This window comes from Vipera ursinii, assembly GCF_947247035.1.
Source record: "Vipera ursinii genome assembly, chromosome: 4".
Classification (NCBI taxonomy): Eukaryota; Metazoa; Chordata; class Lepidosauria; order Squamata; family Viperidae; genus Vipera; species Vipera ursinii.
The window spans coordinates 38,247,007-38,262,465 of NC_139514.1; the positions used below are offsets into that span (position 1 = coordinate 38,247,007).

A 15,459-nucleotide genomic window follows, 5' to 3' on the forward strand; every position below is an offset into this window, starting at 1 on the left:
TTCAAACCTGCAGTGCTAATACAACAGAATTCCTTAGTGGGAGGAGGGTTCCTTTTTTCTAGAGGTTTTTTTTAGAATTCATTATTAAATCTAATATAAAACATCAGACATAAAATGCCTTTTCCTAATTAATACCCTATATTTATGCTTTGTCACAGTGGGTACTTCTTGATATTTTATTATTCATCTTCCAGAATTCCCTAGGTTGCCCTGAGACTTCTGAAAACTGAAATGTAAATGGTAGCACTTAGTTATTGATTATATGACAATTTCTTTTCTAAGCATAATAATGATTTACTTATCAGACTGAAGTTAAGGTAAGGCTGAAAAATATTTTAAAAAAATATTAAAATATTTTAAAAAAAATTAAAAATGCAATTATGTAATGAACTGGAAAAATATAGCTACTGTTATTAAGCATGTAAATTGCTTTGCCATATCTTTTATCCCTCGAGCCTCACAAACTCAAAAAATGATGTAGTTTGAGTTGTTACCAAATAACATGTATAGAAACATTTTTTTCAAACTCACATGCTTAGAGCAGAACAAAAGAGGAATCAAAGAAATTTTCAAAGAGTCACAAAACACTGCTATTCCTATCCATCTTGCAACAGTGGTAATGATTGGAATACCTCTAAAAATAATTTCACTCAAGAATACACTTATTTTGAAGGGAATCTATTATAACCTATGAAAAATACACATGCTTTTAGTTTACCCTAGAGAGTTCATTACCAGTGCTACTTCAATAATAAAATATAAATCTGCAAGATAATTCTATGCATAAGAACACATTTCCAATCTAAGAAGATAATAACCCCATTTCAGAGTTACAAGCAAAAATACAGAGTTAATTTTCCTTTCTTTTTTTTATTGAAAAGTTTTATCATACATTTTATCTTTAACAGTCCCCCCTACCCCTCCCCTATCCCTCCCTCCCTACCCCTCCCCCCCCTCCCCTCCCCCCCGACTTCCCAGAGCTAAGTACAAGGTATAAAAAACAAAAAAAAAACAATCATAAACATCCATATGCTAACAACCATAAACTCTAAAATCTATCACTCTCTAGCTCATATAGGATAACTACAAACACTATTAATATAAAATATATTAAAAAAAGAGAAAAAAAGAGAAAAGAAAGGAAGACTTATTCAAATGCTACATGAAACTTTTTAGTCCCATATTTGTTCTGGATATACTCAATCCATTTTCTCCACTCCATAATATAACGTTCTTGCGAGTGATCTTTCAAATAAGCCGAAATCTTTGCCATCTCTGCCAGGTCAGAAACCTTTAAAGTCCATTCTTCTATAGTCGGCAGTTCCTCCTTCTTCCAATACTGACCTATTAAGAGTCTTGCTGCCGTAATTAAATTCAGCATCAACTTAGTGTCCACAACTGTAGCATCTGTAATTATTCCCAACAAAAAAAGTTGCGGACAAAACTTTATCCTTTGCTTAAAAATCTTCTGCATATTCCACCAAATTTTTATCCAAAAAGCCTTAACCTTTTTACAAGTCCACCATATGTGAAAATATGTTGCATCTTCGTCACCGCACCTCCAGCATTTAGGCTGATAATTCGGATACATACTTGCAAGCTTTTTAGGATCTAAATGCCACCTGTAAAACATTTTATAAAAGTTCTCTCTTAAATTTTGAGCTTGTGTAAATTTTACGTTCCTCACCCAAATCCTTTCCCACGTGTCCATTGTAATAACTTCTTGGATGTTTTGGGCCCATTTAATCATACAATCTTTAACAAGTTCTGTTTCTGAGTCAATTTCTATCAATGCAAGATATATCCGTTTAATATGTGCTGGACCCTGATTTCTAATTTGCTTTATCAGATTTTCATCAGTCATTGTAAAACCAATTTTCTGATCTTCTTTCCACCTGGCCCGTAGCTGAATATATTGAAACCAAGTTTGGACAATCTTCTCATCTCGAAAGAAACTGTATGGTTTCAGACACCAGACATTTCTTTCCAAGCTTAAAATCTCCTTATACGTAGTCACATCATGTTTAAAACCAACATTTATATTTTCTATTGCGTGTTTTGGGATTGCCCACAATGGTATCTTACAGTCTAACTTATGTCTATACTTCTTCCAAACTCTCAACAATGCCTGTCTTAAAATATGCACTCTAAACACATTATCTACCTTCTTATCATATAACAAGTATGCATGCCAGCCAAACAACAAGTCGTGGCCCTCAAGATTTAATAATCTCTCTTGTGTCAAATTAATCCAATCACTTATTCCTGCTAACGCAGCAGCTTCATAATATAATTTAAGATTGGGCATTTTAAGACCACCTCTTTCACGAGTATCCTGCATAATCTTAAGTTTAAGTCGTGGCCTTTTCCCTGCCCAAACAAATTTATTGATACCTCGCTGCCATTCCTCCAGATTAGAATCTTTCTTAAGAACCGGTATCATTTGAAATAAAAATAAAAATTTAGGCAGGACATTCATTTTCACTGCTGCGATTCGCCCCAACAAAGACAATTGCAATTTTTCCCAACTCTCCATTTCTTTTTGAATTTTCCCCCATAATTTTTCATAGTTATTTTTATATAACTTTGTATTAGAGGGCGACAGAAGCACCTCCAAATATTTGACCCTTTTAACAATCTCAAATCCAGTTAATCCTTCTAAAAGAGCCTTTTGCGAAGCTGTCATATTTTTGGCCAGAATTTTAGTTTTTTGTATATTAACTTTAAATCCAGAAACCTTCCCATATTGTATTATTATCTCCATCAGGTCCACAACAGAATTCTCCGGCTGGGTCACTGTAACAACCAGATCATGTGCGAACGCTCTCAATCTATAATCCTGATCTCTAATTTGTATACCCTTAATTTTTTCCGAATTCCGTATTTTAACCAATAATATCTCCAATGTTAACACAAATAACAAGGGCGATAACGGACACCCTTGCCTTGTGCCCTTCTCAATATTACATGCTTCTGTCAGGCTATTATTAACTATTATTCGGGCAGTTTGTTTTTGATATAATGCCCTAATTGGTTGCAAAAATTTTTCCCCAAAATTCATTTTATCTAGAACTTTCATCAAAAATTGCCAATTCAATTGATCAAAAGCTTTTTCAGCATCTAAAAAAATTAGCGCCGCAGGGATCTGGTTGTTCCTCTCCAAAAACTCTAACACATCAACTATATGCCTCACATTATTTTTCATTTGCCTACCACTAATAAACCCCGTTTGGTTCCCATGAATCACCTGTTGCAGAACCCTCATCAGTCTATTAGCCAACACCTTAGCAAATATCTTATAGTCTGTATTTAAAAGTGATATCGGTCTATAATTTTTAACTTGAGTAGCATCTTGGTCTTCCTTCGGAATCAAAGAAATAAAAGCAGTTTTCCAAGACGGAGGCACCTTTCCCCCCCTCTGAATTTTCTGGAACAGTTCCTTTAACGGTTTTATCATCTCTAATTGTAAATTTTTGTAATAAGCCGCAGTCAAACCATCCGTACCTGGCGCTTTGTCCACCTTCAATTCCTTAATTGCTATAAGAATTTCTTCTTCTGTTATCAATTGGTTAATCCCATCTTTTTGTGCTTGCGTAAGAACCGGGATGCTAGCATTCTCCAAATATATATCAATGTTCTTTTCATTAATCTTCTCCTTAGCATATAATTTAGAATAAAAATCCACAAAGGCTTCCTTAATAAGATCCTGTTGAAACACAACCCTTCCCTTATGCTCAATTTTATCTATATTAGAAGCCCTTTGCTTTTTCCTCAGTCTGTAAGCTAGCCATCTACCTGGCTTATTAGCATTGCAAAAGGTGTTATGCCTGGCAAACCACAGATTGGTTGCCACTTGGTCAGCCATTAGTTTATCAAATTGTCCTCTTAATAGCTTAATAACCTCCTTAGTCTTCACATCCGCTGGATTCAAAATCAAAACCTTTTCTTTTTCCTTAATTTCATTCTCCAATTCTTTCCTTCTGGCTTCCAAAGTACGTCTGTATTTATTATTCATATATATCAACACCCCTCTCATATAGGCCTTGCTAGCATCCCAAACCATGTCCATAGAAGTATCCTTATTCATATTAATTTCAAAAAAATCCTTCATCCGCTGTTTACATTCTTCCACATTTCTCTGGTTTCTAAACAAATTCTCATTTACACGCCACGAGCGCCTATCTCTATTCTCCTTATTAATCTCTAACCAGACTGGGCTGTGATCAGAAATAGTTCTTGCACATATCTTTACCTTCTTAATCCTAGAAAAAAAGTCATTAGTCAGCAAAATAAAATCAATCCTGGAAAAAGATTGATGTCTGTCAGAAAAAAAAGTATAGTCCTTTTCATGCAGATGTATGTCACGCCAAATATCTCGCAGTTCCAAATCATCCTTCATTTCAAAAAAGGATTTAGGCAGTCTAGCATGACTCGGAACACGCTTAAAAGAACCAGCCTTGTCCATCTGTACATCCAAAACACCATTCCAGTCCCCCATAAAAATAAACGATTTGTAATCCAACTGAGTAAGCTTTGTGTGAAGTAAACTAAAAAAATCAGCTTGTTGTTGATTAGGAGCATACAATCCAACTAAAAGCGTCTTTTTACCTTCTAACAGCAACTCTATCATAACGTATCTTCCATGCTTATCTGCTTCAATTAAGTCCGCTGTTAAAGCACTTTTAACATAAACAACCACTCCATTTTTCTTATTCATTGCAGAAGCAACAAATTGCGTGCCCAACCTTAAGTTCGATAAGTACTTTTGGTCCATAACCCTAATATGCATTTCTTGCAAACATATAACATCAATCTTGAATTGTTTTAAATATTGAAAAACTTTCTTCCTCTTCTGTGGTGAATTTAGTCCATTAACGTTCCAGGTTAGAAATTTAGTCGCCATGCATGTCATCCCAAAGCTGTTGGAGCACATCTTGAATAGCCCCACAATCTCCTTTGGGCCGCGCTCCTCCCACTGCTTCGCTGTAAGTACGTTTTGAAAGTTCCATAAACTTCTGCTGGTCTTGTTCTTTTATTTGTTTTGCTCGTTTTAAAGCGGCACGTGTCACCCTCTGCTCTCCAGGATCAGCCAAGGAAGTTATAACTTGATCCCCTCCAGCACCATTCTCCTCTGTCTGTCCAGCTTCAGCCTCTTGAGGTTTTCCTTCTCCAGATCCCTTTGCAGCTTCCAGAAGTGATAGTGGGGTAGTTAATTTTCCTTTCTTTTACCCATAGGCCTACCCACGGATAGTGCCAGCATTTTGGCACTACCTGCAGGTAGAAGTGAGTAGCAGACATTGGAATACTCCCATATTTATGCATTATGTTTTAGTAGTTATTTGCAATCTAAATATAACCATGATTTACAGTGTATAATCACCATTTTCTATAAATGTAGTTTTGTACTAATTTCATATTATGTTGTCTAATTACTAACTCTTGAATTCACAATTAGTCAACTCTTGAAGTATAAGAAGCAGACATTTCTTAAAATATAGCTAAACCTAGCCTGTCCCACACCCATAGTGATGGCTTCTAGCCTTTGAATGAATGCAATTTGACATTAATTACAAAATTTAGTTTTGAAAGGTAGTTAGTATGTCACATGCCATTTTTTCTTCTTTGTCCCTCAGGAGAATGAGCAGCTCAGCTATTCTTCCACAAGGTCAAAGGCTCCAAGTGTCATTGTCACAGGTCTCAAACCAGCCACCAAGTACATATTTCATATCAGACTCAGGACTGCAACAGGATACAGTGGCTACAGTCAGAAGTTTGAATTTGAAACTGGAGATGAAAGTAAGTCTCAATCAAAGACCCCAAATCCTTGTATAACTGACAGAATTAGTGTCTGATGTTACAAGCTAGCCATTAGGAATATTAGGTCTAAACTGAATTACTGATTGAAAATGTTTATGTCTGTATGTATTCACATGAGTTTATTTATCACTCAGATCCCAAGATGTTAGTGGTTGAGTTTGATTTGAAACATGTCCTTTAAATGTGCAGATTAAGTCCTGAGCTTTAATCTTATCTATTTATCTAACTAACTAACTAACTAACCAATTTATTGACTACTCATTGTCAAGGTTACAACTGATGAGACCAAAAAAAAAGCTCTGAGGCTTCAAGTTTCCTCAAAGCATATGTTTATTGGATACATAATATCAGCATGGTCAAAAGTGAAACCAACTCTAAACCCTCCTCCAGGGATTCAATGTAAACTAGATGAAACATTCCCCTCCCCTCTACTAAGCTATTGATCATGCTACCCAATGAAAGCAATTGGCGGGCTCTGTGACACTTCTTGCTCCTCCTTCTAGCACCTGTGGGAATGACCTTAGGATGAAATAATTCTTTAAGAAAGCTTTGGTTACTTTATTTCTTCCCATGGATTTTATTAGGTTATTTTTGTTGGTTTGTTTTTGAAGTTCATCATAATTAGAAATCCATCATCTTTGACAAACTATCACTGATTGGTAGTTTGGTGGCACAGTGTTTAGAATGCAGGGCAACTCTGTCCACAACCTAGAGTTCATTCCTGGTGAGACTCAAAGTTGACTCAGCCTTTCATTCTTCTGATGTTGGGGGCAATATGCCCCAGATTGTTGGGGGCAATATGCTGGTTCTGTAAACCACTCAAAGAGCACTATAAAGCACTATGGAGTGGTATACAAGTCAAGTGTTATTGCTATTCCTGTTGTTGTTGCTATTGTGGATTGTGTAAATCTACTGGAAATTTTATATGTTTTACTCTTGAATAGGAATATACAATAATCATTGACCAAAGCTGAGCTTTACCAAATAAATTAAAACAAAGTCACAATTTTCTGAATGTTAAGAAAACTTTCCTGACTTCTGATTTAATGTCACAGCATAACAAGTGCAGGAAGATGGGGCTCCATCTTCTGCGTTCGATTTTGTCCCACTGGGGACCCTTAAAAGGGTCAAATGTCACCCCGGACAGGTGACGAAGGAGGATGATTACAGAGGGGTAGCAGCCCTTCTGGTTGATCTGAGGAAGTCCTCCAAACTGGCGGAGGAAAGACTGGCTACATTCATGTAGCCAGTCAGAAGCTGCTGAAAACCAAAGGAAATAAGCACTAATGAGCAACTTTTGAACAATGTGGATGAAACTGGGTGAGACTCTATCCTCTCTTTAACTTTACGACTTTTTCCTGGAAAAAAAGCCCAAAGCAAAGAATCCTCCCAATGAGAGAGGGAAATGGAATTTCCTCAGGAAAAAAAAAGCGCCAATCTGCTTGGGGGGAAATGGAGAAAATTGTAAGATTAATTTGGAATCAATATAGATATATAGCTTTGAAATTTGGAGACTAAAAGTGCTTTTGAGACTTTTTTAGAAAAGAGACTTGAAAAGCTTGCAATATAAGTTTGAAGCTGGAAGAAGGCGTTAACAACATCTAATGGCACTACAATTTATTATGCTTAAAGGAAATTTGATGTGGAGTCCAAACTCAGATAAGACCTTGGGTGTCCCTGGAAACTTTCACTTTTGAAGACTGCAGCTGGAGAAGGAAAAAAAAGCCTCTTGTGCTGCTTATCTCCTTGGCAGAGACAATAAACTACTTTGAAATTGGCTTTTTGGATTATGAATATAAATACTAACTGACTTTTAGAGCTGTGTCATGGAACTATTCCCCTGTAGAAGAAACAGGCATGACTGATTGAGGTGATGGAACACTTTGGATTATAAACTTTGGATTGATGAATAACTTTTAATTGTCTCCTTTCTCACTGGACAGAATGGATATGTTTTTCATTGAACAGAAAAACATGGACTTTGCTTATATTTGTTTAGGGGAGGCTTAAGAAAGGACTGATAGTCTTAAATGGTAAAAAACATCTCTATCATTTTTCTCTAAAACCCACAGCTTCACATACCAACAAGAAAATGCTGATGAATCTCAGAAAGAATTTTTTTCTATGTTGAAATCAATACAAGAGACAATTGTCTTATCTCATGATTAGACTAAAAATAATGCAAAGGAGATAAAAGAACAACTTTCTAATCTAAACTTACAAATTCAGAAAATGACTACAAAGAAGGAACCAGTAACCCAGAAAATAGAAGAGAAATTAGAGGAAGCAGATCCAAAGATGGAGGACCTAAAGGAAGGAATTAACAGACAGACAAATGAAGAATTAGAAGATGCAGCAATAATACTGGAAATAGAAAAGATATCTTACTTGTCAAGATCTCAGAACACATTTGAGGATAAGGAAGAAGAGCTGATTGAACAGAAGATAAAGCTATCAGGGGAACTGTGGAAAATTGGAGAAAGAGGAAGGCTGTTTAATGAATATAAATGGGCTGAGGACTCTTCCAAAAATATTTTAATCAAATTGCCTTTGTTACTTCAAACAATACATAAAAATAGGGGAAGAAATACTTGAGGACTCAAATGCATTGACTTGGAAAGTTAATTGGCAAAGGAAGAAAGCCAGAGTAAGAATGAAAAAAATAGAGGTTTTGACCCATTAGATGGGACATTATATTATTAAATAGATGTTTGAACATTGTTAAGAGAATAGATAATTGTTAGAAATAAAAGTATTACTATAACTAGAAAGATAGGATATGCAACTAGAATACTATATTTTGATATGAAACGTGAAATATGAAAATAATAATAATAATAATTTTATTTATATACAGCCCTTCTCCCGAAGGACTCAGGGCAGTGAACAGGGCAAATGTATAAAATACAAAAAATACAAAAGTTAAAAGGAATTAAACATAATGCCCAAGGTAAAAAACAATAAATACAAATATTAAGAACAATAAAAAAACCCAACCCACCCCCCCATCAGGCCAAGCCGGCTTGTTCAAATAAATGCGTTTTCAGATCGTGTCGGAAGGAGCGGAGGTCGGGCGCCATGCCAAGAAGGTCTGAATAAGGGAAACTTTTGGTTACCCAAATATAATTTACTATGAGAAAATGATCAGTGATAGAGAGAGGATATTATATTATTAAACAGATGTTTGAATGTGGTTAAGAAAATAGATAACTGTTAGAAATAAAAGTATTATTATAACTAGAAGGATAGGATTTCTAACTAGAATATTATATTTTGTTATGAGATGGGAAATATGAAAATTCTAAAAGGGTTTGAATAAGGGAAGCTTTTGCTTACCCAAATATAATGTATTATGAGAAAATTATAAGTGATAGAGATATTTTGAACATTGATGGGAAATTATTATTTTTTTAAAAAAAAGCAGGAAAAACAGGATACTGATTGAACAAATGGATTTTAAGTGCAAATGCAATTGAGACATGTTTTGGCTAGAAAAGATATTATAAACTGACATTATCAATATTATGTATAATACCAGAAAAATAATACCAGAAGATGTCTATATTTAATTGTATATGTATTAACAGTAACAAGAATTGTATTTCCCAATGTGGAAAAATGCATACCACCAGAAGAGCAGATCAAGGAACCACTGGATGGTGTAGTATTGGAACTAGACTGAGAAAGTTAATATGTACCACTGAATTACCAATAGACCCAGACAACACATTGTTTATTGAGTATTTATGATTGTAAAATTAGAAAATTAATGACATGTTTACAAAAAATAATTATTTTTCTCCATTTGAATGTATTTTAATAAATGCTAATGTTTTATTTATTTTTAAAAAAAAAGAAAACTTTCCCATAGTCCCCACTGCCAGCAGTTTTTCTCCTTTCTTATGCCTTAAATCCAAATAACTGATTAAGGGACACAGCAGAAGGATAGAATTGGAGCTACAGTCTCCAAATCTTTTGTGTGGAAATGATGCTATACATTTTATTTAATTCAGCCAAAGCCGAAACAAAGAATGTGCATGCAGTATTTATGCTACTATATATGAAACTAAAAGTATACCTCAGGAATGGATAGTGGAGAAATTGGTATATAAAGATTTATCATGAAGGAGCAAGAACAACTTGTAATACATTCATAAATTGTAGTTGTATAGCTTATATCTAGAAAGTTCTTAAAATTTCCAAATATCTTAATTTTTAAAATGATAAAACCTATATGTGTTGTATAAATTATAAGTGATATAATTAACTAGTTATTTAGATTAGTACTGCCATATATTAGATTAAAATTTTCTCAAAGCTCAATGTATACTGCTCAAAAAAATAAAGGGAACACAAAATAAGACATCCTACTATTAGATACAGTACATTGTGTTGTTTAAGTGTTCCCTTTATTTTTTTGAGCAGTATAAATTTAAGCTACAGATTATGACTTCAGCAGATAAGGCTTTTGCAATAGTTACATACAACATACAGAGATTTCCACCCTAAGACCAACACTCAGAAGCTGTACCTGGCAAAAAATGGGCAGACATGGTTTGATGTGTGACAAAAATCCTGTCTAGATAAAACCTATAGAATCCAAGAATATATAAATAAGTTGGCACCCAAAGGTGAATTGCCAAGAGAATGCCTGAGATAGTAACAGATATGGGAGAAAGATCAAGCAGAGGTAGTACCATAGCAAATCAAGACCCTACATAGGATATATCATCTAGAGATAGCTGAAGATGGTAGACACTCGGGATGTGGCTGGAATGTCTGAACTAAAAGACAGCACTGTGGCATTGATCATAGCAGCACAAGAATAGGCACTAGCCATCACATCCATAGAAGTAGGGGTATACCAAACAGGACCCAAGGTGCAAACTGTGCAAAGAGGACATAGAGATAGGTGCAGGATGTAAGATACAAGCAGGAACAGCATTCACTGAATCATACAACCATTGTGTACAGGAATATCTGCAGTATACGGGCTAGATCCTGCTAAGTCCAGATGGAAGATTACACAGACATAGGCTAAAACAAGGCTAAAATTCCATGAGTCATCCAGATGGACAGGCAGGTACCAGTCAATCAACTAGATATCACAATAATAAACAAGAAATAAAAAATAGAGGTAGTGATAGGTGTAGGAGTGCCAAGTGACAGTAACATCAGGAAGAAATATAAAAAGGCAAAGAAGTATCAGGGCCTGAAGGAGGAACTAGAGAGAATGTGGAAAGTAAAGGCCAAAGTGTTGTAGTTGTAATATATTGGGATTTTACTTAAACTGTTTCACGTGTCTGTTTGAATGCTGCTTAAGGTTGCTCAATTGGTGTGTCTGTGTAACGATCACTGACTAAGCCAGACTTGCTTTCTCCAAGAAGATCATTGGTTGATTTGGGGCGGGAATGGGCTCCTTTAAACCTATTGGCTGCCACCTAGTGGCCAACCGTATAAGTAGCTGTGCATAAGCCTCTGTTTCAGTTCTGTTCCTGTTTGCCTCAATAAAGCAATGTTCCTGTTTGCAACCTCTCATCTCGCTTACTGCCTACAAAGAACTCACTACACAACATTAGTCATGGTGGGAGCACACAGGTGACTCCTAATATGGGAAACAACAGCTTAGGTTGCAACACATGCTGGGAATAACATCAAAGCTCTCTCAAACCAATTAAGGAACAGCTAAGATCCTGCATAGAATCCTCAATTTCCCAGGCCTCTGGTAGAGGACCTGAGATTGAGGAAGACATATACAGAGGAAGACATATTCAGCAGAACCAATAGATACTTTTTTGTTGCCAGAATGGACTTCCAAAAGCGGCATCCGCACAGAGAACCAGTTGTTCACTTATTTGAGTCCCACCACTGGACGTATACCACCCATAGGGCTGAAAAGAGAAATGTATGTAGGTATGTAGAATGTGGCAGTTTATATGAGAGGTTGGTCTGAGCAATTATTTTCAGTATTGTAAAGAAATTTAGAAATACTTTTATAGTTTGTATCATTTTTAGTTATAATTATAGATTTTCAAATATGTCTGCAGTAAAAATCAGCTTCTAGCAATTTCTCACGAATCTAACAATCTCTCATGAACATATGGCTTTAAAACACAAGGAAAAGATAGTATTATAAAGTCATGATTGCAGATCAGTACAGGAACAAAGGCCGAAACAAACATGAATGAAACTGGATTATTAATCCTTTTGTAGGTCTGGCAAATGATTTCTATGTGAAATAAAAAGATATAATTCATAATATACAGTACTCTATATTATTTCAACAAATCTTTTACTCCTTGCAATTTTGAGTGGGACTTTGACTTTGTGTATTTAATTGTTAGATTTTATGAAGATGACTGATGATATAGATATTATAGACATAGATACATAGATTATATGTTGCTATATCCTCTGGCTCTAGGGTGTGTTAGAAGTAGTGTAAATAAGTAAATAAAAATAATTTCTGAAAAGTATGGGATAATGACTATTATGAAAAAATGGTAAAATATTTATTAAAAATCTCTATTTTATGTACATTACATATGGCAGAAAATAAGGTATACAAAAAGTTTAAAAGTTGATTACTGCTTCTTCCAGTGGACAATCTGCATTTCCTATTTTTCTGGGTGGAATGCAATCTATGCTATTTCAATTATTTAGGATGGAATTAGATACATTAATATGTAGAGCAGTCAGAAATTCAGGAATAATTATTAATGGTGGTGCATGAAGCAGAAAGAGAATTGTCTTGCACTGCAGGAGTAATTTTAAAAGCTAATTAATGAAAGAGTATGTAGTTTTTATACTGTATGAGTAGTCAAATATGTACTCATGCACAAAAAGTATTAATAGCCAATAGCACATTTAAAAGCTTTAGATGTGAATTAAAAGACAATCTGATTTATTGAAATTGGTGTATATATCAGTAGACTACTGCATAGATATAAGTTAGTATATACATAGAAATAAATATCAAAACAATCAAAGAGATAAGTCATGTAGAAAAAGTGATTTATAAGCAGCATCTGGAATTGTGGGAGCACAGAAGGAAGAACAAGAAACTTCACTCAGTGACACTGGATTTCATTGATTATCTGTGTGGTCATAGATATACACATAAAAGCTGTGCACAATCTTCCTTCTTTATCAGTGCATATATATACCTTAAGAGGCCAACTGGAGGAGCTATAAGCCATACGACTGTGCGCTTGCTCCAATGTTTCTATTTAAAATGGAATCTATCCAGGCTACTATAAAGGGAATAGAATAAAATCTTTCACACACATTCATCCCTCCTTTCATAATTGGGTTTTCTCCTCTTTAAATCTCACTGTCTTCTAACAATCTTTTCTCTCTTTTAATAATAATGTGATTCTTGATATTAGCTTGATTGACCCTCAGAAGATTACGACAAAAGTTACAAAGAATCATTGTCAAAAATCCCAAATTGCTACTATCACAAAAAAAATGAACGCGAAACATATATGATATGGCAATGTAGCTAAACAAAGGAATGGTATTAATTCCACTAGTATTGCTTTCCCCAGTAAGGTGCTCTTCAGATACACTGAAAGTGCAGATTCAGAGTTCACAAAACATCCAAGGAATTAGACTGCGGTAATCTTCCATGCAAATATATCATATTTGGGAGTCACACAGAAAATAAAAGAAAAGGCAAGAAGAAATATATAGGGAATAACAAGGAGGTTTTGTACAATATTTGGAAAAAGAAATTAGGGAGTTTAAGAAATGACTGGAATGTTTCCTCAATTTTGAAGAAACTAAGAATAGCTTAATACTGTGGATCAAATTATACATGTCTATAACCACAAGGAAAATATTGATTGATTTGATTTGATCACTAGAGCAAAAGAGCCTCTTAAAATCTGCTGCATTGATCAAATCAAATCAATCAATATTTTCCTTGTGGTTAAACTGTAAAATATGCAACAGCTACAAGAAACAAGTTGTTGTATATGCATCATGAGAGACTGATACAACTTCACTTTCTGTATCTCTTAATCTGTCACTAAAAAGAAAGAAAGTAGCTTCTATGCTGATATTTAATCAGTATGGATTCCTTCTTATTAATCCAGCTAATAGCTGAACTTTATTTCCATAATTCTACAGAAGAGGGAACTCTATACACAGGATGCAGTTCCGCTGCCTGATCTCATATGGTCCCAAACCTCAAAGAAGCCTTATCTTATTGTGGAAATGGAAACTTTTTCAAGTCAGACTCCATTCTCGGAGACAAAGGGGGGGGGTTCTTTTTAGGAGGGTCAGAAGACCGTTTCTTCCTAACAACAATCATCCCAAAGTACTAAGCTTTATAAAGAAAAAAAATCAACAATTTCAGTGATAATTCTTTAAAACCTTATTTCTGTGGGACAACGTAAAATTCTACCATCTTCTGGAGTCCATTTAAGCTCACGCCTACTGCTTCAGTAACTCCATCCAGCCACCTCGTTCTCTGTCGTCCCCTTCTTCTATTGCCCACAATCTTTCCCAGCATTAGGCTCTTCTCCAGTGAGTCCTTCCTTCTCATTAGGTGGCCAAAGTATTTGAGTTTTAGCTTCAGGATCTGGCCTTCTAAAGAGCAGTCAGGGTTGATCTCCTCTAGGACTGACTGGTTTGATCGCCTTGCAGTCCAAGGGACTCGCAGGAGTCTTCTCCAGCACCATAGTTCAAAGGCCTCAATTCTTTGGCGCTCAGCCTTTCTTATGGTCCAACTTTCACAGCCCTACATTGCAACTGGGAAGACCATAGCCTTGACTATATGCACTTTTGTTGACAGGGTGATGTCTCTGCTTTTTAGTGTGCTGTCTAGATTTGCCATGGCTTTCCTCCCGAGGAGCAAGCGTCTTTTAATTTCTTGGCTACAGTCCCCATCTGCAGTGATCTTGGAGCCCAGGAAAATAAAATCTGTCACTACCTCCATTTCTTCCCCATCTATTTGCCAGGAATTGAGAGGGCTGGATGCCATGATCTTGGTATTCTTAATGTTTAGTTTAAACCCAACCTTTGCACTCTCCTTCACCCGTAACAAGAGACTCTTCAGTTCTTCTTCACTTTCTGCCATTAGAGTGGTATCGTCTGCATATCTTAGGTTGTTGATATTTCTTCCGGCAATCTTAATTCCAACTTTTGATTCATCTAGCCCTGCCTTTCTCATGATGTGCTCTGCATATAAGTTAAATAGGCAAGGCGACAGTATACAGCCTTGCCGGACTCCTTTCCCAAATTTGAACCAATCAGTGGTTCCGTGTCCAGTTCTCAATTTTGCTTCTTGGCCCACATATAGGTTTCTCAAGAGACAAATAAGATGGTCTGGTACACCCATATCTTTAAGGACTTGCCACAGTTTGTTATGATCCACACAGTCAAAGGCTTTCACATAGTTAATGAAGCAGAAGTAGATGTTTTTCTGGAACTCTCTAGCTTTCTCCATGATCCAGCGTATGTTGGCAATTTGATCTCTAGTTCCTCTGCCTCTTGGAAATCCTGCCTGTACTTCTGGTAGTTCTCGATCCACATACTGCTGGAGTCTAGCTTGTAGGATTTTAAGCATAACTTTAGTAGCATGAGAAATGAGTGAAATGGTGCGATAGTTTGAACATTCTTTGGCACTGCCTTTCT

General features: G+C 35.6%; 1 protein-coding gene across 1 annotated transcript in view; it reads left to right on the forward strand.

Moving 5' to 3' along the window:
• EPHA6 (EPH receptor A6) overlaps window positions 1–15,459 on the forward strand; it is a gene marked incomplete at both ends in the record, with an annotated part of 451,179 nt that overhangs the window by 306,023 nt on the left and 129,697 nt on the right. The window contains 2 exons of the mRNA XM_083361258.1: window positions 5,236–5,283; window positions 5,634–5,796. Coding sequence (XP_083217384.1) covers window positions 5,236–5,283; window positions 5,634–5,796 — 211 coding nt within the window. The remainder of the gene's footprint in view (window positions 1–5,235; window positions 5,284–5,633; window positions 5,797–15,459) is intronic.